Source organism: Schistocerca piceifrons, chromosome 5, assembly GCF_021461385.2.
Source record: "Schistocerca piceifrons isolate TAMUIC-IGC-003096 chromosome 5, iqSchPice1.1, whole genome shotgun sequence".
Classification (NCBI taxonomy): Eukaryota; Metazoa; Arthropoda; class Insecta; order Orthoptera; family Acrididae; genus Schistocerca; species Schistocerca piceifrons.
Genome location: NC_060142.1, coordinates 280982257 through 281006799, shown reverse-complemented (window position 1 = coordinate 281006799; position 24543 = coordinate 280982257). Strand labels below are relative to the sequence as shown.

Genomic DNA, 24543 nt, shown 5'->3' with positions numbered 1-24543 from the left:
GCCTGGACCACGAGGAAGGTATACATCTCTATAAAAAAAAAATAAATAAATAAATAAATAAACCCTCAACCTCAAGGTGTGCCAAGTGCTGAAGAGATGAATGGCTGTTAAGGAAAAACGGTCTCTAGCAGGCAGCCTCTGGGGCACCTGCTGCAACCCTCCCCCCCCCCCCCCCGCCCCCCCTCTGGTTGTATAAGGCTCGCTTTGGTATGCAGGGCCTTGCCTGGGTCAACAGTTGTTTCCCTAGCGTCTCATGGAATCTCTGTGGAATGGTCTCATCATACTACTACTACGGGTGTACTATCAGGTAGTATCTACACCCACTCATCAAAGAGAGCTCAGTTGGTCAGTCCTCCCAAAATGAAGTCTCAGAATCACAGGAAGAGGGCATTAGTGTGCCACAAAATTTTCATTGTAATCAAGAGAACAGGGGAAACCTTGAAGAAGGTCTCCCCTTTCTGTATTTACAAGGCATTGAAAGGTATTTCTGGGTTGTTAAAAATTGTCTAGCAGTTTCGTAACTGAACACTTCTAGTTGAAACTGCTAATTCAAACCAAGCCCAATATGCAAACTAGCTAAAAATGATCTTCTCGCGGCAAGAGGGCCCAGAGATCAGCCAAGCCGCTTGGAGAAGTTTAATTTCCTAGAGCTTGTTCCCACGCAGGGAAGACCAATAGTGATGTCAAAAGGGACACCACCCGCTGACAGACAGCAACACAGATATCATCAGAAGGAATGGAACAATTAATGGGCTGAGATAGGAGGGCTGCAGCCTTGGTGGCAGTGTCAGCAACCTCGTTTCCCGTCATACCAACGTGTCCTGAGACCCACAAACATCACAGTGGCTCCCTCAAGAGCGAACAAGCAGAAGCTTTCTTGGACCCATTGCACTACGGGATGGACGGTTGTACAGTACACAGAGGCTCTGAAGGGCACAGAGAGAACTGGAGCACATGACAATCGAAAAGCCTGTGTGGCTGGATGTAGTGCATGGCCTGATACAGGTTTAAGAGCTCTGCTGTGAACACTGAACCGTGTTCCATAAGCCGAAACCAAAAATCGTCTGTGCCAATGACGAAGGCATACCTGACACCACTGTCAGTCCAAGAGCCATCAGTCTACACAAAGGTACTATTGCCATGTTCTAAGCGAAGCTTGAGAAACTTTCAGTGGTAGTTGCCTTACGAACCAAATAAAGTCCAAGGTGAAAAATGGGCCGCCGCAAAAAGCAAGGTTTATTTGTTTTCTTTTGTTTCAGGGTGCAAAAACAACTGGGGTCTTACGCGCCCATGTCAAAACTATTGAACATGAAGACAGAAAGGAGTCAAAACAGACTAAACGTCAATCCCAACCAAAATATAGCAGACAGCTAAAAAGAGGGGGGTGGAGAAAGGGCTACAAAAGACACCATACAGAAACAGAGGTCCAAAACTAAAAATTAAATGGACTTTGCCATTTTGCTTTGATGGATAAAAAGTAAAACGCAGTCAAAAGCCTGCAATCATTTGCTAAAATGATTGATAACTCAGACAGCAAACCCAAGTGTGAACGTAAACAGTTAAAAGACAGACAGTTAAAACATTGGTGCAATTTGTACAAAGTGGTGGGGAAGTGCCACTTATAAAATGATGATGACTAAAAGGACAGTGTCCAATATGCAACCTAAACAAATTAACTCCTCCTGATGGGGGGGGGGGGGGGGGCGCGAGAGGCAGTCGTCCAAGCCGCTGGAAGACGCCTAATAATCCTGAGCTTACTCCCATGAAGGGAGGACCAATGGCGATGCCAAACAGACACCACCTCCTGACAGACAGCAACACAGAGATCATTGGAGGGAATATAGGAACTAGTGGGCTGAGATATGAGGACTGCAGCCTCGTTTCCTGGCAATTCGACATGACCACTTCACAGTGGCTCCACCAAGAGTGAGCAAGTGACAGTTTTCCTGGACCCAATGCACTAAGGGATGAAAGCTGCACAGTGCACATAGACTTTGAAAGGTGCCGAGAGAGTCTGAGCAGAGGACACAATTGTAAAGTCTGTCACCAAATGTACTCATTGGCCTGATACAGGGTGAAGAGCTCTGCTGTAAATACTGAGCAGTGTGCTGGGAGCTGATATCTAAAGGCATGGGCACCAATGGTGGAGGCACACCTGAGCCATCAGTGTACACAAAGGTACTATCGCAAAATTCCACGTGATTGTCGTGAAACTGAAGGTGATAGAACGACACTGGAGTAGTGTCCTTAGGAAGTGAATGAAGGCCAAGGTTAACAAGGGCCCCTTCACAAAGCCAAGGTGATTAAGTGTTCACACCCGTTGGGAAAATTGCAGGTCGCATGAAGCTAAGCTGCCGGAGCAATAGCTGAAAGCAAAAGGAGAGGGGTGCGCCCCATATTGGCAGTCAAAGGAGTCATTGAAGGAGGCGGCACAGGATGGGTGACTGTGAATGGCAGACAAATGGCATGAGTATTCGCTGACGATAACACCAAGCCGGTATGACAACAGTAGTTCAGCAACCTCTGGATAGAGCTAGTGTAAAAGGCGTCTGTTGCCAAATGGATTTCACGAGGATGGATTGTATTTAGACAGCATAAAATGGACAGACATGTAGATTGATAAACAAAATACCCACAGTCTAGTTTTGAACAGACAAGCGATTGGTACAAAGGGAGGAGGGTGGTCCAATCTGCTCCCCTGGAAATACCGCTTAGGGCATGTGAAGGAAATTTAGGGCCTAGGTACAGCGGGCAGCCACATAAGACGCATGGGAAGACCAAAAAAGTTTCCTATCAAGCACAAGCCCCAAAATTTCGTCGTTTCAGCAAACAGAAGAGCAACAGGCCCACGATGCAAAGACGTTGGAAGAAACCCATGGTGCCGCCAGAAATTCATACAAATAATTTTTTCAGTGGAAAAGCAAAAGCCTCTGTTGATACTCCATGAGTAACGATGATCGAGACATCACTGAAGACTCAACTTAAGGAGACAAGTCTGGGGAGAATTGCAATAAATTGCAAAATCATCCACAAAAATGGAGCCAGAGATGCCTGCGGGAGGCAGGCCATAAGAGGGTTAACGGCTATAGCAAAAAGGACAATGGAGCCGAGGCAACCAGTTTTCCTGGATAACGGTGTCAGACAAGGCACAACCAACATATACCTTCCAACCAACACGTACCTTGAAAACTATGCCTTTTAAAAATTCCTGACGAAAATGGGGCAGATAGCCTAGGAAGCCCCACATGTAGAGAGCACACAAGATACCAGTCCGTCAGCAGGTGTCTTAGGCCTTCTCCGGATCAAAAAACACAGCCACAGTCTGGTATTTCTGCAGAAAACTGGTCATGACATGGGTTGATAAAGTGAAGAGATAGTCAACTGCAGAACGTCACTGTCGAAATACACACAGTGCAGCAGTTTGTAAATTGGAAGATTTTAGCCACCATACCAGCCGCACATGAATCATACATTCCATCACCTTCCAAACACAGCTGGTGAGAGAAATGGGGTGGTAGCTATAAGGAATGTGTTTGTCTTTACCAGGCTTAGATACGAGTATGCACTAACTTCATGCCAGTGTCTGCAAAACATGCCCTCTACTCAGAAGTAATCGTACATATGAAGGAGAAAGTGCTTGCGCACAACAGAAAGGTGCTGCAACATCTGAATGTCAACATCGTCTAGACCTGGGGTGGAAGGTAAGTATGAAGTGAGAGCATGATCTAGCTTTCTCATAGTAAAGGCGGCATTGTAGCATTCACAATTCTGAGAGGAGATTGGCATCACGCGAACCTCCTCCACTCATTTCCAATGGAGGAAGGCAGGGTGGAACTCTAAATCTCTGCAAAACGGTGGCCTAAGGTGCTGGAGATACCAATGGGGTTTACAATGACATAATCTGCTATGAAAGGAGTGTGGGTGCTCCAATGTTAAGGCAGATGAGATCAAGTTGATTGAGGTCAGCCAGGAGGGCACCTCTCACACAATTTCTGGAAGAGCACCAAAGGGGATGGTGTGCATTATAGTCACCGAGCAGCAAAAAGGGTGAGGGAGTTCCTAATGAACTGTAGGAAGTCTAGCCCGGTGACACCGAATGATGGTGGGACGTAGACTTGACAAAGAGAAAGGGTGAAGTGAGTAAGGAAAATACAGACTGCAACAGCTTATAGCCAGGTGTTCAGTGAAATGGTTTGACAATGAATGTCATTCCGGATGAGTAGCATGACTGCCCCATGAGATGTAGTGCATCCTGAGAGAGAAAATTAAAGCAGACAAAAAGAAATGTGCAGTCAAAGGGGTCGCAAGGACGCAATTTCGTTTCCTGGAGGCACCAAACAAGTGGACGCTGTGATTTCAAGAGCATTCTTAATTACTCCCTGGTGGATCTCAGGCTGTGATTGTTCCATTGGAAAAGACTCCTAACAGGGAAAGGGGAGCAGGAGAAAAAATGAAAGGCTGTCACCTCGGCAACTGCCGAGTGCCAGCCTACACAGACACTGCTACGGGGTGCAGAAGCTGAAGGATCCTGCTCCATGAGATCTACAGTCATCACCATTCTCTATGGGTTGGCCTGCGGATTCCACGGCAGAAAAACAGTTTGCGGTGTGCACCATCGAAACAGAGGTCGGCCGAGTGACACTGTCGAAGGGGCTCTCCGAGTCGGAAAAACAGAAGACCATTTTTCTTTGATTTTTTAGAACCTTTGGATTGGCAGAGGAAGACTTAGATGTTTGTTGGCTAGAGGGACATAAGAAGTCTCCGCAGGAGTGTTCCTTTTGCCGTTTACGGCCAGCCGGTTGTGAAGCAAGGAATTTCACCGCCAGGGACGAGGATTTGGTGGCTTGGTCCACAGCTGGAAGAGAAGGAGACAGGAACGCTACCATGATACTAGGCAATTTGATAACTGAAGTGCTGAATTTGAGGTTGCATGTCTGTGTGGCCATGTACTTCATGGAGTGAGTCATTGCAAGAATGGTACTGTAAGTGCCAGATGATAAAATGCTGGGCTTTTGACAAGCCAACAACTTGCGAGTGACAGGGTAACGTATTTTTTTTCTTTACCCAGATGTCCTGGGCAGCCTGCTCATTGAGATACACAGGACATTCTCGGGACACGGGGGCATGGTCTCCATTACAACTGATGCAGTGGAGAGAAGGAGAAAAATGATCACCCTCATGAGCATTCCTACCACAAGTAACACATTTGGCAGTGGGATTTTACAGGACATTCGAATGTGATTGTAATGCTGACACTGGTAGCAATGCATAGGGTTTGGAATGTACGGTCAGACTGCAGTGACTTCATAGCCTGCTTTGATTTTCAATGGAAGCACTATTCAATCAAAAATGAGAAAAAGAGTGGGCATAGGAACTAAGATGGCATTAATAGTTTTCATTAGACAATGCACTGCAGTGACACCCCGATCAGAGAGAAGGTTGGATTTATTCCTCTGTCAGACCATCAAGCAGTCGAGCGTAAATGAGACCACACAAAGAATTCAGCGCATTCGACAGGCCTCAACACAAACAGGATAGCCATGGAGGAGGGAAGCTTTAAGCACTTGTTGGGCTTGAAAATCACAATTGGTTTCCAAAAGCAAATTCCCATTACATAGACGGGAGCAACAACAGCTTTCGAACTCTAAACAGATTAACCTAACTGACCATCTTCAGCAAGTGATACCAGGAGAAAAACTGGTGCAACTGTGAGTCTCATTCCGTTTATGTTTAGTAGATGGAGACTGAGATGAAAGTGAGTGGTTCATTGCAAAAAAAATCCCCCACGATTGCCAGCATCTCCGATGGTGCACTTCTACCAAATGGGGGCCCCTTGTAGGGGGGGGGGGGGGGGGGGGGGAGTCCTCACCTGCTTTAGGTGATTGTTCACACTTCAGGTCACATCTCCTGAACTTCTGACAGAGGGACCAATTGGGAATTTGGGAAGGTAACAGCTCAGGCAATCACCCCACTCTGGGCCTGGTCTGGCCTGTACCAGGGGATATTTTCAAACCCTATCCACTGATTTGGGGCTCGGAATTATATGTTACAAAGTAGGCTGTGAATTCATGGACTTGTGCCGAAAGGTTGAGAACTGTAGGGTATACCTAAATAGAGCAAGGGTGCACTACACATTATCAGACACTGCTACTCAGGCAACTGACTGTGGGTGGGCTGCACACAAGGTTGGTTCTTCTTCTTCTTCTATTAGGCGACTCCATCCTACCCAGATAATGATAGCTGTAGGAAACTCAGAAGTATCAGTGTAAGATCGAAAGAGATGCCTCCCACAGGAGAGTATTAAAATACTAACGGTAATCTGCCAAAGCATTTGCAACAAAATGCCGGAGTTTGAAGCGCATATGAAAAAGCAGCGAAGCTCACATAATACCAGGTACAGAAAGTGGGTTGAAACCTGAAACTGATTGCAGTGAAATTTGAGCAAATTTAAGTGTATATTTAAAGGATAGGCAAATGGGAAATAGAGGTGATGTTTTTGTCGCAGTAGACAAGAAACTCAAATCCATTGAGATAGAAATTGAAGCTGTATGCGAGTGTGTTTGGTCAAGACTCGGTATCAGGGACGGGCATAAAATGATAATTGGATCCTTCTATCGCCCACCAGACTCATTTCCTGATGGAACCAAAAACTTTAGAGAAAACCTCAGTTCACTTGTACGTAAGGTCCCCAATCATACTGTAATCATTGGTGGGGACATTAATCATCCAGCACTCAACTGGGAAAATAACAGTTTTGTTAGTGGTGGGGCATGACAGACATCCTGTGAAACTTTACTAGATGCCTTCTCTGAAAACTGCCTAGAACAGATAGATGGGAACACTCACGATGAAAATACATTGGATCCAATGGCAACTAATAGACTGGACCTCAAGAATGTCCACATTGAAACCGCTATCAGTGACCATGATGCAGTTGAGGCAAAACAATTACCAAAGTACAGAGGACAAGTAAAACAAGCAGAAAGATATATATGTTCAGTAAACAAGATAAAGTGTCATATCTCAATGGGGAACATGAAACTTTCAGCACAGGTCAGGAGCATTTAGATGAACTCTGGAAAGAAGCTTCTAAAGAAACAGAGATTATTGCATAACAGGTGTAAAGGCGTAGAGCTATAGATAGAGAGATGTTGAATGAAACAAGTTTGGCTTTCAAGGAAGCAACATGTGATACCTTCAATGACACGAAAGTTAGTGTCCAGTCCCCAGCTAATGAGACAGGAACTGAAATTTAGTGTGGCAAAGAAAAAGCTAAAATGCTTAACTCCATTTTTAAAGGTTCCTTAACAAAGAAAAACCCAGGAGAATTGTTCCAGTTTAATCCTCATACCACTAACAAAAAAATAAGTATTAGTGTCAGTAGTGCTGAGAAACAACTGACATCCTTAAAATTGAACCAAGCTCCAGGCCCGATGGAATCCCTGTCAGATTCTATAATGAATTTGTGGCTAAGTTAGCCCCTCTTCTAAATATAATCTGCCATAGATCCCTCGAACAGAGAACCGTGTCTAGTGCTTGGAAAAAGGCACAAGTCACACCTGTTTACAAGAAGGGTAAAAAATGGTTCAAATGGCTCTGAGCACTATAGGACTTAACATCTGAGGTCATCAATCTCCTAGAACTTAGAACTACTTAAACCTAACTAGCCTAAGGACATCACAAACATCCATGCCCGAGGAAGGATTCGAACCTGCGACCGTAGCAGTCACGCGGTTCCGGAATGGAGCGCCTAGAACTGCTCGGCCACCGCGGCTGGCAGAAGGGTAAAAAAAGTGACCCACAAAACTACCTGTCCAGTTCCTTGACATTGGTTTGTTGTAGAATCTTAGAACATATTCTGAGCTCAGACACAGTGAGATACCTTTAAGGGGAGCCGGAACGATGAAAATGACAAAATTAATGTTTTTCAATTTTTTCATTATAAAATTATTTGGAGTTTTCTGAATAAAACAAATCAAGTTTCACTCTTCTAAGTGAATTCTAAGTGTGTTTTTTATCGCTGCAAAGCTGACGTGCCACGCAAATGGTTATAGCGACTTGGTGGGTCACCTCTGATGGCAACACTCGCTGGCTGCAAGCAGGGTCTCTGCGGAATTAGACAGTGTTTTGTTTTCCAACATTGTATGGTTTTATCTCTGTGACAAGTGACTGTTCATATCGGTAAACATAAACACTATACCGTGTGTGTTGGCTTGTGGAGTTTGCTTTGTGTTGTTTAGCTGTTCAATTTTGCTTATTTGACGAATTTTGCTCGTACCTGTTTCACGTATTTGGTTTGTGGATATCAATATGCCTCGTTCAAGCAATCGTGTGTTTAAGAAAAGTCACAATGAGTGGAAGAAGAAATCTTTTGCTGTTTCGAAGGGAGATGCTGCTCAGACTGCTTCACCAACTACTCCAAATGAATGCGATAGAACTTCTTCCAGCAAGAAACTTTGTGACAGCAAAGAAAAATTTGAAAACTATTAAAGTGACAGTAATGATGTGAATGAAGTAATTAACATTTCCTTGCTCTCTAATATTTTGAAACTTTACTTATTATGCCAAGTTTGCAAAGAAAGAGGACTGGAATTGAAAAAATGTTTTTGAAGTGTGACAAATGTGCTGCAGAAGTTTTGTTTTCCTCGTAGTGGTAATAGTGGAAAGAAGATGTATGATATAAATGTTAGGCTAGTGTATGGCTTGCGGTGCATTGGCAAGGGCACTGCTGCAGGGACAATGTTATGTGGAATTATGAACTTGGCAAAACCACCAACCAAGTTTGGATTTTATAATGAATTGGTGGGATCTTCCGCTGAAGATATTGCATAAGCAACAAAGAAGAAAGCAGTTGAAGAAGCTGTCACAGATAATGGGAATTGTAGAGATTTAACTGTTGATTTCAATGGATCCTGGCAATGTAGAGGTGTTAAATCTCTAAATGGAGTTGTGACAGTTACCAGTGGAGACAGTTGCAAAGTAATTGATGTTGCTATTCTCTCAAAACATTGTAGATGAAAGGGCAATACCAAAGACAAACATAGTGAAAGATGTGAAGCAAATTTTCACGGCACGAGTGGAGCGGTGTAAGTAGAGGGAGTGAAAGCAGATCACAGGAGTGGTATAATGTACGACACACTAACTATCTAGGAGATGGTGATTCTAAGGGATAAAAGCTGTAGAGGAACTCAAACCTTATGGGAATTAAATTCACATTAAAAAACAGGAGTGCATTGGACATGTGCAGAAGCACATGGGAGCTCGCTTGCGCAAACTAAAGCAGACATTAGGATCCAAGAGTCTTAGTGATGGTAAACCCTTGGAGGAAGAGGAAGATTGACAGATGAAGCAATTGATAGATTGCAGAGGTATTATGGGTGTGCAATTAGGCAAAATACAAGAAACAAATTGTAAAACAATAAAAAAAATTGTAAAAAATAAACATTTCTTAACATGGCATTATAAATTTGTAGAGAAATATTCACTGAACATGTAGTCCAAATTTCAGAGCAATATGTTTAATTGTTTTAGAAAAAATGTTCCTTCTATTTGCTAAAATTAACATGGAGGAGATGGATCGTTCCGGCTCCCCTTAACAGAATGACCTCCTCAATGGCAGCCACCATTGGTTATGAAAACCTCAAACACGTGAAACCCAACTCGCACTTTCCTCACATTATGTACTGAAAGTTTGGACCAAGGTAATGAGATAGATGCAGTATTTCTTGACTTCCAAAAAGCATTTGACTCAGAACCACACCTACACTTACTGACACAAATACGATCATAGCAACTGAAAATTGTGACTTGGCTGGAGAGTCATCGTCAGATTTAGAAAAACTTCAGGTGTGTCCCAGGGAAGTGTGTTGGGAGCCTTGCTGTTCATGTCTTATATTAATGACCTTGCAGACAATACTAATACCAAAATCAGACTTTTTGCAGATGATGCAGTTATCTACAATGAAGTGCTATCTGAAAGAAGCTGCACGAATATTCAGTCAGATCTTGATAAGATTTCGACATGGTATAGACATTAACAAAAAAAAGTAATATGCTATCTACATGGATACTCTGCAAATCACATTTAAGTGCCTGGCAGAGGGTTCATCGAACCACCTTCACAATTGTCTATTATTCCAATCTCGTATAGCGCACGGAAAGACTGAACACCTATATCTTTCTGTATGAGCTTTGATTTCCCTTATTTTATTGTGGTGACCGTTCCTCCCTATGTAGGTCGGTGTCAACAAAATATTTTTGCATTTGGAGGAGAGAGTTGGTGATCGGAATTTCGTGAGAAGATTCTATAGCAACGAAAAACACCTTTCTTTTAATGACGTCCAGCCCAAATCCTGTATAATTTCTGTGACACTGTCCCCCACATTTTGCGATAATACAAAACATGCTGCCTTTCTTTGAACTTTTTTGATGTACACCATCAGTCCTATCTGGTAAGGATCCCACACAACGCAGCAGTATACTAAAAAGAGGACGGACAAGCATAGTGTAGGCAGTCTCCTTAGTAGGTCTGTTACATTTTCTAAGTGTCCTACCAATAAAACGCAGTCTATGGGTTAGCCTTCCCCACAACATTTTCTGTGTGTTCCTTCCAATTTAAGTTGTTCGTAATTGGTATACGTAGATATTTACGTGAATATAAGGCTTTTAGATTAGACTGATTTATTATGTAACCGAAGTTTAACGAGTTCCTTTTAGCACTCATGTGGATGACCTCACACTTTTCGTTATTTAGAGTCAACTGCCACTTTTCACACCATTCTGATATTTCTTCTAAATCATCTTGCATTTTGTTTTGATCTTCTGATGACTATTAGTTGATAAGCGACAACGTCATCTGCAAACAACCAAAGACTGCTGCTCAGATTGTCTCCCAAATCGTTTATATAGATGAGGAACAGCAAAGTGCCTATAACACTACCTTGGGGAGTGCCAGAAATCACTTCTGTTTTACTCAATGACTTTCTGTCAATTACTACGAACTGTGACCTCTCTGACAGGAAATCACAAATCCAGTCACATAACTGAGACAACATTCCACAAGCACACAAATTCACTGGTACAGTGTCAAAAGCCTTCCGGAAATCCAGAAATACGGAATCGATCTGACATCCCTTGTCAATAGCACTCAACACTTCACGCGAGTAAAGAGCTAGTTGTGTTTCACAGGAACGACGTTTTCTAAATTCATTTTGACTTGCATCAATAGGCCGTTTTCTACAAGGTAATTCATAATGTTCGAACAACATATGTTCTATGACTGCCTTATCAATGAGTCACTGTTGAAATCAGCCAACATACAAATACCTGGGTGTAACACTTTGTACGAATACGAAATGGAATGGAATGTTCACGTAGGTTCAGTCATGGGTAAAGCAGATGGTAAACTGGTTTATTGCAAGAATACTGTGGAAATGTGATCAATCTACAAAGGAAACTGCATACAAATCACTTGTGTGACCAGTTCTCGAATATTGCTCAAATTTTTGGGATCCATACCAGATGGGACTAACAGGGGATATTGATTGTATACAGAGAATGGCAGCAAGAATGGTCACATGTTTGTTTAATGTGTGGGAGAATGTCATAGAACTGAACTGGAAGACTCGAAGACAGACGTAAACCATCCCAAGAAAAATGTATTAATACTGTTTCAAGAACCGACTTTAAATGATTACTCTAAGGATATATTACAACCACCTACATATTGCTCACTTAAGGATTGTGAGGACAAGATTAGAATGATTTGTGCATGAACAGAGGCATTCAAACAATCACTCTTTTTTGGCTCCATACGTGAATGGAACAGGAAGAAACCTTAATAAATGGTATTGTGGGATGTACCCTCTGCCATGCACCTCACTGTAGTTTGCATAGTATATGTGTAGATGTAGTACTCCCAAAACTATGCCATTTAAAATCTAGTATGGGAATAAAATTCACTATCTCTGAGAAAGCATAAAATATCTTGAATTTTCCTTTCATTGTTGGGCAGTATAAAGGATGAGAAATCCTTATGACTCATCATTTGTTGGAGTAATGCGAGAAGAGGGCACTGAACTAGAATGTGTGCCAATGTCAGGGGCACCACAGCTACACCAGTGGGGTGGGTGGAGGGATATGTCACGACACGGGATAAAGTCATGTGTCGAACACAGGGATAATGTAAAATCATACACTCCGAGGTAAGTTGAAGAAGGAACAACACAGCAGTGGCCGCCATGACAACTCAGTTTGTTGGAGGGAGGGATAGCCTACCATTCCCCAATCCAGTTGTGACAGTCCCCTTATTTCAGATGCATTGAGGGCTTGTTACACACATTGCGAGAGCTGGTCACGAGTTTGTTATCCTATCTAAACAGTCAGTCATCTCATTTCTGGGGATATTCTTAAGACTTGGGTCCAGAAGAAAACAGAGGCCAATGTGGTTGAGCTCATATAAAAGCTTCTGGATAAGGAACACTGACAGCTGACTAGAAACCTGCAGACTGCTTACCGAGTCACTGTATATCATAAATTGATCACGATCTTTCCTCTTGATAAAAGATAAGGCTGTATCTACAGCAACCACTTCTGCAATGAAGACACTATAGGCCGAAAGAATATACTATCCATCTGATATGTGTAGAGGCATCAGTATAGATGACTTTAGTGTTCTGGCATTCACAGTAAACAGGAAGAAAGCTGTGCTGATAAAACATGGTAGAAACTAGTTTTGGGGCCATGGTATGGACATAGCTGAACCTAGAATCTAGGTACACACCATGGAGCAATGCCATGAAGTGATCCTATGGATGCAGTCAACTGGATTCCCTGTCAAATTCCAAGTTGGAGACCAGCCCTACTTCAAGCACAAAGGGTTCAGAACTGATAGACAGTGGAGGCATTCTAGTTGGTGACACTGAACCAACATGGTATGATCCCAGATTCAATCAGATGGCTCTACAGGATTCATTATGAAAGCCTTTGTGGCTAGGCTGGGTCTAGCAGTACCCGTGATGGGTGCTATTGAACCATGCATCTGCCATCCAATCATAATTAAACTACAGTCCTACAGAAGCATATTCATAATTGAGTGGAGTCATCCACTCCTCAAATGTTACGACAGAGTTTTTGCATGCACCTCAGTTTAAGCTGACAGATATCTGACTGTCACATCAGTTTATTATCCAAGAGTAGGTCCAGAAAAGAATTGTACAACTACCTTCAGATGCTATATTGCACAAAATGTTCTGGTCGGATTGTGCTCTATCAATAGAAGTGCACAACCAATGCCTTGGCAGGAGGAGAAATGAGAGCCAGGGTTGTGGGCTCTTTGGAACTGACACACAGAAGGATCAGACAGCTGTAACAGATGCAAAAGTAACTTAGCAAGAGGGTAGGAGTAACTGTCATTCACACTGAGCCAACAAATCCATTGATAACTATAAAGAAAGGAGTAACACTATGGATGAAGCCCTGTGGACACATTCTCCTGCTACAGGGAGCTGAAATTTAATCTGACTAACCCTGATTGATCAACTGGACAATAAGTTTTAGACAAATGTGTGAAGCACCACACTATTATGATTTTGCTTCTGCAGGGCTGTAGTTTCATCATGATTGGATGACACATATGGCTGAATAGCACAATTAGCACTCTATGGTCAAGATGACATGGTATCAGGCCGTGTCATACTCTTTACATAATATAGGAAAAGTGCAATAAGGTGATAGTATTCTATCCCTGATTCTAATCTAAAAAGGTGGTCTGTTATGGATTGGCTCTCCTGCAATGGATCAAAAGCCCCATGACTCAAAGAATTAGCATGACCAGTGACAGTACACCAATCTTTCTAGGAACTGACATATTGCACAAATAAGTCTGTCTGGTTGGAAGTATCAACAGGAGTTGGGTCTTTACCTGGCTTGAGGATGGGGATAATGATACTGTTCCAACACAGAGGAATTTGCCTCTGATACAGATATGATTAAAAACTTTGGAAACAATTTTTCCAATCCATATACAGCTGTTGAATCATTTGGTTGGAGCTCAACTGAGGGTGTGGGGCAGTGTCATGGGGTGAGCTGAGGGCATGAAGAACTTCCCATTCCATAAATAACTGTTAAATGGCTCTGAAAAGCATACAATAAATTGTAGAAAGTATCCTTCCTCCTTGTTTTTGTGCCTGGAAAGGGGGAGGGTAAAATACTGTTCCTGATGTAAAACTCTGTTGCTGACGCCACTACACAGTGATCGCACGATGATCCATGAGAACAGGTGGGTCAGTGGATGTACCATCAAGCAGCTGTTAGATGATGTGACCCCCTACCAGAGAGTCTGGAACTCCCACCACAGAGGGCTACGCACATTACAATAGCCAAGCAGAAGGGAAAATGGCAGAGGATTGCTGTATCAGGCACCATATTTCTGTGTCTGGCAGCAGGTAAATAGTTCAAAAATAGTGATACCAATGGTCATTCAAATCTGTGTGATCACCCCTCCAACACTCTTTGGAAGGGCTCACATTCACTATGGACATTTGTGTGAACGAATTTGCAGATCCCTCCAGCCACCATCTTAGGGTTGGTGTAATTGAGCTTAAGATAGTGATTACCAGAAAGATGTATGCCATCAGGATGGGCAGCCAAGGTTTTTTCCACAATCGTCGTGAAACTGATCATCATAACATGGTGGAGATGTTCTACTCTACAAACCACGACATAGTGCAAGGTCAAGCTTAGCTTGTACCAGTACTAAGCATTCCCTTTCCTGTTCTGTTGAGCAAGGGAAAAACACTTTTCTATATGCCTCCATACAAGCCATAATCTCTCTTTCCTCGTTTTCATGGTCTTTTTACAAAATGTACATTGGTGGCAATAAAATCTTTCCCATTCGAGTACACAAAGCATATCTGTGATACTTGAGGTGCTCATGAAACTACGAGTAACAAATTTAGCAGCATACCTCTGAACTGTTTTTAATTCAGCCTGATGGGGATCCCAAACACTGTAGCAGTAGGATACTCAAAAATGGCTCATAGAAGTGTTCTATATGCTGCCTCCTTCAAGGATGTACTACACTTTCCCAAAATTCTCCCAATAAACTGAAGCCGACCATTTGCCTTCCCTATGCTCTCATTCCATTTCTTATTGCACCATTACACCTTGTTTAATCGACCCGACTGTCACGCAACACTCCACAAATACGGGATTTGAACATAATAGGATTTTTTCCCAATTCATCTGCACTAACTTACATTTTTCTACATTTACAGCAAGCTGGCATTCAGCCATCCTGTAGACACCTACAGCCACTCAATGACAACTTCCTGTAAACTACAGCATCAGCAGCAAACAATCCACCAGAATGTTTACATATATAGAGAACAAGAATGGTCCTATCACACTTCATTGGGGAATTCCTGACAAAACCCTGATTAACACTCACTGTCCAGGAGAATGTGCTAGGTTCTATTTCTTAACCAGTCTCCGAGGCACTCATATCTGAGGATCCTGTTAACAGTGTACAGTGGGGAACTGCGTCAAACATTTTCCACAGATCTAGGAACACAGAACCTGCCTGTTGCCATTCATCCACGATTTGCAGGATATCATGTGAAAAAAGGGCAAGCCGAGTTTCACATGAGCAATACTTTCTAAATCCACGTTGATCAGAGGACGGAGACTGTTCCGTCTCTAGGAAATTTATTACATTTGAACTGAGAATATGTGCAATAAATCATCAGCAAACCTATTTTAAAGGTATTGGTCAGTAATTTTGCAGTTCCCTTCTACCCTTCTTACAAACAGGAGTCACCTGCGCCTTTTTTCTTATCACTTGGGATTTTGCACTGGGCAAGAGATTCGCAATGAATGCAAGCTGAGTAAGGATCAAAGCTGACAAGTTCTCTCCGTAAGACTGAACTGGAATTCCACCTTCTCAGTTACTTATCAATGGCAGGGATGCCTATTTATCTGTCCTCCATACCAGAATCTGTGCAATAGTCAATGCTATGTCTGCACAATTCTCCTGCATGAACAATTTTTTTAATTGTCAAGTTTAATTTTTTGTTTCTGTCTTCTACCACCTACACCAGACTGTTCAATGAGTGACTGAATAAAAGCCTCTGACCTGCTCATTAATTTTACTTAAGGCTAGAGTATTCCCAAGTTCTTGACAAGATCTTTCGACAAGATCTTTCATTAAGTTATTACAGTGAAAGTAGTTCTATGCTTCGTGTATCAGTCTGATTATATAAGCACAAACTTCTACCTTTTGTTATCAACATTTCCATGACATTTTCTGAACCGAGAATGCAACAATCGGTTCTTAAAATATGGTGGGTCATTTTGGTCCTTAATCCACTTACTCGGCACATAATTCTCCAAAGTGTGATTTACAATTGATTTAAACTTTATCCATAATTTCTCTATATTCATCATATTGGAACTAAATGATTTCCATACATTGACTAAGTAGGATGCTAATAACTCCTTATCTGCTCTTTCCAAAGGAGAGAGAAGGTTTGTTCATGTTGTCTAGCTAATTCTAAACTTTTTCTCCATGTAAATTTTTGTCTTTAGTGTTCACATAACTTCTACTGTGGGCTACAAGCCAAGTAGAATCATTGCCTCAGAAGCAGCTGTTTGCTCCCGTAAAATAGCCCAATCGGTAAGTCCCTGTGTGCCGCGTTTCAATGGCCAGTGATGAGTGTTATAGAGAGGTAACATGTTGACTAGGACAAAGCCGGAGTGTCGGACCACATAAGGACACTCACTGGTTTTAGACTCCATCTAGGCACGACATGCAACCTCTCCTTTCCTGTTTGCTTTCAGAGTTTGTTCCAACACGAAAGAAATCTTCTCATGACTATGACGTCTAGCTAGTGGTGAGTCATTTGGCAATAGACACATCCCATTGCATTCATTACTGTCAGAATACAGAAACATGATTTTAAACATTTCTTTCACTTCTGAAAGAGCCCCCTTTGGATGTCCACATCCCTGAAGATCCTGACATGAGCCTCAGACATTGGTACAATCAATCTTATTGAGCACTGCAGTAGACTACAGAAATTGATCAAAGGTCTTAGACTCACTGTTTCTTCTAGGAAATGTGAAACACTGTCAACTTCTGAACCTGACATTCGACCCAAGTTGTAGGGCAGATACGAGGCACTTAAAGCACAACATACAGATAAATGATACAGAGTCAACTCTAATATCGTTCTGCCTTTTCTGAATATGGCAGACAAACAGCACCCCTCACTGTTTCAGGCTGTCATATAGTTCTTATCCAATTGTCATATTAAGCCTCAATAAAAACTTACATCGTATGCTTTAAACTTCAGTGGGAATCTAAAGAAACCAAAATATCATCTACACAAGTATTCACGAGTATAGCTCGAGACAGAGAGGAGAAGATTAGTGTTTAACATCCCATCAAGAGACGGAGCAGGAGCTCTGATTAAGGAAGGATGGAAAAGGAAATCTGCCATGCCATTTCAAAGGAACCATCCCAGCATTTACCTTAAACAATTTCTACACCTACATCTAAGGTTTCTTCCTGTTCATTTCACATATGGAGTGCAAAAAGAATGATTGTTTAAATGCTTTTGTTCATGCAGAAATCATTCTAATCTTATCCTCACGATCCCTATGTGAGTGATTGTGGGTGGTTGTAGTATATTCTTAGAGTAATCTTTTAAAGTAGATTCTTGAAACATTTCTAATACATTTTCTTGGGATGGTTTACGTCTATCTTAAAGAATCTTCCAGGTCAGTTCATTCAGTATCTCTGTGACACTCTCCCACAGATTAAACAAACATATGTGGCCATTCATGCTGCCCTTTTCTGCATACAATCAGTATCCCCTATCAGTCCTACCAAGTGCTGGTCCCACACACTTCAGCAATATTCTAGAAATGGTCACAAGTGATTTGTATGTAATCTCTTTTATAGACTGATTGGACTTCCCCAGTCTTCTACCAATAAACCAAAGTCCACCACCAGCTTTACCCACAAATGAATTTACGTGATCATTCTATTTCATATTCCTACAGTGTTACACCCAGGTATTTCTACAAGTAGGCCAATTTAAGTGATTCATTGATATTAAAGTGATACTATGATTTTTCGTTTTGTGAAATGCAAAATTTTACATTTCTGAACATACAGAGCGAATTGCCGTTCTCTGCACCATACTGAAATGTTATCAAGATCTAACTGAGTACTTATGTAGCCTCTCTCAGATAGTACTTCATTATAGATAACTGCATCATCAGCAAAAAGCCTGATTTTTACTATTAATATAATCTGCAAGGTCATTAATATACAATACGACCAACAAGGGACTCAACAATTGGAGATTTCAATTTACCATATACAGACTGGGACACTCAGATGTTTAGGATGGGTGGTAGGGACAGAGCATCGAGTGACATTATACTGAGTGCACTATCCGAAAATTACCTCGAGCAATTAAACAGAGAACCGACTCGTGGAGATAACATCTTGGACCTACTGATAACAAACAGACCCGAACTTTTCGACTCTGTAAGCGCAGAACAGGGAATCAGTTATCGTAAGGCCGTTGCAGCATCTCTGAATATGGAAGTAAATAGAAATATAAAAAAAGGGAGGAAGGTTTATCTGTTTAGCAAGAGTAATAGGAGGCAGATTTCAGACTACCTAACAGATCAAAACGAAAATTTCTGTTCCGACACTGACAATGTTGAGTGTTTATGGAAAAAGTTCAAGGCAATCGTAAAATACGTTTTAGACAGGTACGTGCCGAGTAAAACTGAGGGACTGGAAAAACCCACCGTGGTTCAACAACAAAGTTAGGAAACTACTGCGAAAGCAAAGAGAGCTTCACTGCAAGTTTAAACGCAGCCAAACCCTCTCAGACAAACAGAAGTTAAACGATGTCAAAGTTAGCGTAAGGAGCGCTATGCGTGAAGCGTTCAGTGAATTCGAAAGTAAAATTCTATGTACCGACTTGACAGAAAATCCTAGGAAGTTCTGGTCTTACATTAAATCAGTAAGTGGATCGAAACACTCTGGGATGATGATGGCATTGAAACATAGGATGACACGCGTAAAGCTGAAATATTAAATACCTTTTTCCAAAGATGTTTCACAGAGGAAGACCGCTCTGCAGTTCCTTCTCTAAATCCTCGTACGAACGAAAAAATGGCTGACATCGAAATAAATGTCCAAGGAATAGAAAAGCAACTGAAATCACTCAACAGAGGAAAGTCCACTGGACCAGACGGGATACCAATTCGATACTACACAGAGTACGCGAAAGAACTTGCCCCCCTTCTAACAGCTGTGTACCGCAAGTCTCTAGAGGAACAGAAGGTTCCAAATGATTGGAAAAGAGCACAGGTAGTCCCAGTTTTCAAGAAGGGTCGCCGAGCAGATGCGCAAAACTATAGGCCTATACCTCTGATGTTGATCTGTTGTAGAATTTTAGAACATGTCTTTTGCTCGCGTATCATGTCGTTTCTGGAAACCCAGAATGTACTCTGTAGGAATCAGCATGGATTCCGGAAACAGCAATCGTGTGAGACCCAACTCACTTTATTTGTTCATGAGACCCAGAAAATATTAGATACAGGCTCCCAGGTAGATGCCATTTTCCTCGACTTCCGGAAGGCGTTCGATACAGTTCCGCACTGTCACCTGATAAACAAAGTAAGAGCCTACGGAATATCAGACCAGCTGTGTGGCTGGATTGAAGAGTTTCTGGCAAACAGAACACAGCATGTTGTTCTCAATGGAGAGACGTCTACAGACGTTAAAGTAACCTCTGGTGTGCCACAGGGGAGTGTTATGGGACCAATGCTTTTCACAATATATGTAAATGACCCAGTAGATAGTGTCGGGAGTTCCATGAAGCTTTTCGCGGATGATGCTGTAGTATACAGAGAGCTTGCAGCATTAGAAAATTGCAGTGAAATGCAGGAAGATCTGCAGTGGATAGGCACTTTGTGCAGGGAGTGGCAACTGACCCTTAACATAGACAAATGCAATGTATTGCGAATACATAGAAAGAAAGATCCTTTATTGTATGACTATATGACAGCAAAACAAACACTGGTAGCAGTTACTTCTGTAAAATATCTGGGAGTATGCATACGGAATGATTTGAAGTGGAAAGATCATACAAAATTAATTATTGGTAAGGCGGGTGCCAGGTTGAGATTCATTGGGAGAGTCCTTAGAAAATGTAGTCCAGCAACAAAGGAGGTGGTTTACAAAACACTCGTTCGACGTATACTTGAGTATTGTTCATCAGCGCGGGATCCGTACCAGGTCGGGTTGACAGAGAATATACAGAAGATCCAAAGAAGAGCGGCGCGTTTCGTCTCAGGGTTATTTGGTACGCGTGATAGCGTTACGGAGATGTTTAGCAAACTCAAGTGGCAAACTCTGCAAGAAAGGTGCTCTGCATCGCAGTGTAGCTTGCTGTCCAGGTTTCGAGAGGGTGCGTTTCTGGATGAGGTATCGAATATATTGCTTCCCCCTACTTATACAACCCGAGGAGATCATGAATGTAAAATTAGAGAGATTCGAGCGCGCACAGAGGCTTTCCGGCAGTCGTTCTTCCCACGAACCATATGCGCCTGGAACAGGAAAAGGAGGTAATGACAGTGACACATAAAGTGCCCTACGCCACACACCGTTGGGTGGCTTGTGGAATATAAATGTAGATGTAGAACAATTTCCTTGGGGTACACCCGAAGTTACTTCTACATCTGAGATAACAGGCTGTGTCCTCCCTACCAAAAAGTCTTCAATCCAGTCACAAATTTCACGATACCCCATATGATCATACTTTTAATGATATCAATATAATGGAAGGAAACATTCCACGTGGGAAAAATTATATATAAAAACAAAGATGAGGTGACTTACCGAACAAAAGCGCTGGCAGGTCGATAGACACACAAACAAACACAAACATACACACACAATTCAAGCTTTCGCAACAAACTGTTGCCTCATCAGGAAAGAGGGAAGGAGAGGGGAAGACGAAAGGAAGTGGGTTTTAAGGGAGAGGGTAAGGAGTCGTTCCAATCCCGGGAGCGGAAAGACTTACCTTAGGGGGAAAAAAGGACAGGTATACACTCGCACACACGCACATATCCATCCACACATACAGACACAAGCTTGTGTCTGTATGTGTGGATGGATATGTGCGTGTGTGCGAGTGTATACCTGTCCTTTTTTCCCCCTAAGGTAAGTCTTTCCGCTCCCGGGATTGGAACGACTCCTTACCCTCTCCCTTAAAACCCACTTCCTTTCGTCTTCCCCTCTCCTTCCCTCTTTCCTGATGAGGCAACAGTTTGTTGCGAAAGCTTGAATTGTGTGTGTATGTTTGTGTTTGTTTGTGTGTCTATCGACCTGCCAGCGCTTTTGTTCGGTAAGTCACCTCATCTTTGTTTTTATATATACTTTTAATGATAAGTATAGATGTGGTACTGAGTGAAATGCTTTTCAGAAATCAAGAAATACTGCATCTACCTGTTGCCTTGATATAAACTTTCAGTTTGTCATGTGAGAAAAATGTGAGTTGGGTTTCACATGATCAATGCTGCTTGGCATTGAGGTCATTCTGTTCAAGGTACCCGATTATGTTTGAGCTGAGAATATGTTCTAAGATTCTACAATAAATTAATGTCAAGGATATTGGACACGTAGTTTTGTGAATCACTTCTAGTGCCGTTCTAGTAGATGGGTGAGACCTGTGCCTTTTTCCAGAACTGGGCACAGTGATCTACAATAAATCATAGAAGAGGGGCTAACTCAGGCGCAAATTCAGTACAGAATCTGACAGGGATTCCATCGGGGCCTGGAGCTTTGTTCAATTTTAAGGATGTCAGCTGTTTCTCAACACCACTGACAGCAATACTTATTTCTACTGAAAGCATCATAGGGCAAGTTCCCCTCAAGAGAGACTGTGAGAGTCTCATGACTTCCAGCATAAGTTACTTTGAATGACTTCATGGCAAACAATCTGTTACAGGTCACCCATTCCAATCAGAGGCTCTCACCACACCACAAGCCTGCAAGCCGTGGCAGCAGCCACCTGGAATGGCAGTTTTCGTAGAGTCCCAGTGCCCCATTTGGGATGGGCTGCTGCTTCTTGGCATGTGAAGGAAGTCTACAGTGCACACTCCAGCACTGCTATCTCTGCACTGCCAGTTGGCTACAGCTATGCTGCTACGTTGTAATCCCCTACAGTGGACTAGTTACTGTGGTGATCCAGGTTTAGGCTTTAGTTTGCCCAGAAATGGGGCTCATGATGTCCACAACACAGGCAAATACCCAGAGTTGTGGCGATTGTCCTTCCCTACACAATTCACACTTTAGAGAAATTTGAGAAGAATGGAGGCCAAACATTGTAGGAACCAAGTTTAAGTTTTAAAAAGGCACAATATAATGCAAGAAGCCACATGAACAAGTCAAGGTATGCCCTAGAGGAGAGGCAAGTTGTCAACAGGACAGTTGGCTAAGAGTGAGTGGAGGAACAGTCATGGGCCTTTGGGGTGATCAACTTGAATGACTGCTTTAAGCCATCTGAATGCTCCCTAAAACACCAGCTTCTCCAGTATGAGCTATTGAAAAATGACGCATTAACATCTTTCAACTCCAAAAATCAGCTGTCACATTTTTTTCTCCCTATCCTGTCCTAAAACCTCTACCACTCGACCTCAATTTCTGCTGTTCCTACTGCTCTCATCAACTTCTCACTTTTACTCCTCTCCTAAATTTATCTCCATTTATAAGTGTATGAACCATCAATCACAGAATTCTCAGTGGCCTCACTCCATTTATCCACCCTCCCTAAAAGGTAGCACTCTGCACCAACAAGTGTAACACGACTACCCTCTGCCCACAAAAGACTCCGACTTAGTCCCTCTGTTTACACCACCTGTTACACGCAGGATAAATTCTTACCCCAAATGGACAACAAGGACATATCAATACAGCTGTGGATGCAGTCAGGAACAATAGTCAACAACATTGTACTGTGGGTGTAAAGACATCAGTGGCACAAGAGAAGCACAAATCAAGTGCTAACTGTAAATGAAATGCAAAATTTGGTGACACTGTAGGATTAGGTTGTTAGGAAATGACATTTAAAGTTGTACCACTACATGGGTTTTGCTGTTTAGTTTGAAAAATTACCAAGATAACAGTTGGAAATAGAATACAAAAGTGAAGGTTAGCAGTACCAAGGGAAACATATTTCTCTTCTTCATAAATGTTTAATACTAAATATAAATTTAAGTGTTTGGAGCTGTAAATGATTTTTTCTGGGGGGGGGATTTAAAGGGTCACACACACCATCATGGGCGACTTCATAGCTTTTCAATACAATTTCTAACAAACAATGTAGTAGAAGTATGTCTCTCTTCTTGGCAGTGCTACAGTTGTAGTTAAGCTCACGCCGAATGTGGTTGGCAAACGGAGGGGCCGTGGGGAGGCGGGGATAAGCGAGAATTATTAACCGTCAAAACTGTAGAGCCTAGTCAATATCACACTAAATATAATGGTATGTTCCATCCAAAATAAAAATTACACTTTTACATCCAGACGTTAGCATTCTTTTATTTCTGTTTACGAACAGTAACATCTCACACAAGAACCTCAACCCCCCCCCCCCCCCCCACCCGTACCAGCCGGACAAAAGTCTTGGAATAAGCATTTAGGTATGTGACAAGGTATTGTGTAAAAAAAAAAATAATAGCTTTTATACTAGTATTACCCAAAACGTAAATTATACGTCTACTTCAGCAATACCTCATTACCATGAAACTCAAAAACTTCTCCCCCATTTAGGGCGTGAACTTTCAAAATAAACACACTGTTAAATACAATCAAAATGCTTGAAGAGAAAGAAAATGCAAAACAAACTGGAACCATGATACATCCTGAAATATGCTGTAACCACAATTACTCGGGGACGTTTATACGTGTTTTCACATATAAAACTATAGGCACAAAATTATCAAATACTGAATAAACTCACTGTCTCTTCTTCACTAAGTTTTGAAGAACTGCTGTGTCTGTTTGTGCCTGAAGCGCTGCGCTCAGTTGTGAGGCATTTCTTCCCTGCCTCAGTGGCTGAATATTCTCTTTAGATACATCTAAGGCTTCCGGGGAATCCATTTCATCACTTTAATCAAATCTCTGAGACTCTACGCAATTTTCCCTGAATTTCATAAAATGTCACTACCGCACCACCCTTTTTCAAATTTAAACGGCAACACAACCAGAGTTCCTACATAATAACTAACTAGTAAGCCGCAAGCAAGAACTTCCTTGGCGGCCACCACACAATTATCGATTGTAACTTCAATGTTAAAGATCGATTCCCACCATTCACCAACACAACCGAAGGTGACGTCATTCCACTGCAATTGGATGTGGTCAGATGGTGGTATGTATATACATGATGAAACGTCAGAACAGTTCACTTGAGAACCGTCCAGACACAACGATCTGTTTGCGCAGATATCTACGCA

At 42.2% G+C, this 24543-nt stretch overlaps 1 protein-coding gene across 3 annotated transcripts in view; it reads right to left on the bottom strand.

The window, feature by feature from the left end:
* LOC124798379 overlaps window positions 1-24294 on the bottom strand; it is a 172605-nt gene extending 148311 nt beyond the window's left edge. For all 3 annotated transcript variants that reach the window (XM_047261751.1, XM_047261750.1, XM_047261752.1), the window contains exon 1: window positions 24048-24294. In XM_047261751.1, the coding sequence (XP_047117707.1) occupies window positions 24048-24187 (140 nt within the window). In that variant the 5' untranslated portion in view covers window positions 24188-24294. The remainder of the gene's footprint in view (window positions 1-24047) is intronic.
* Window positions 24295-24543: the final 249 nt, after the last annotated feature.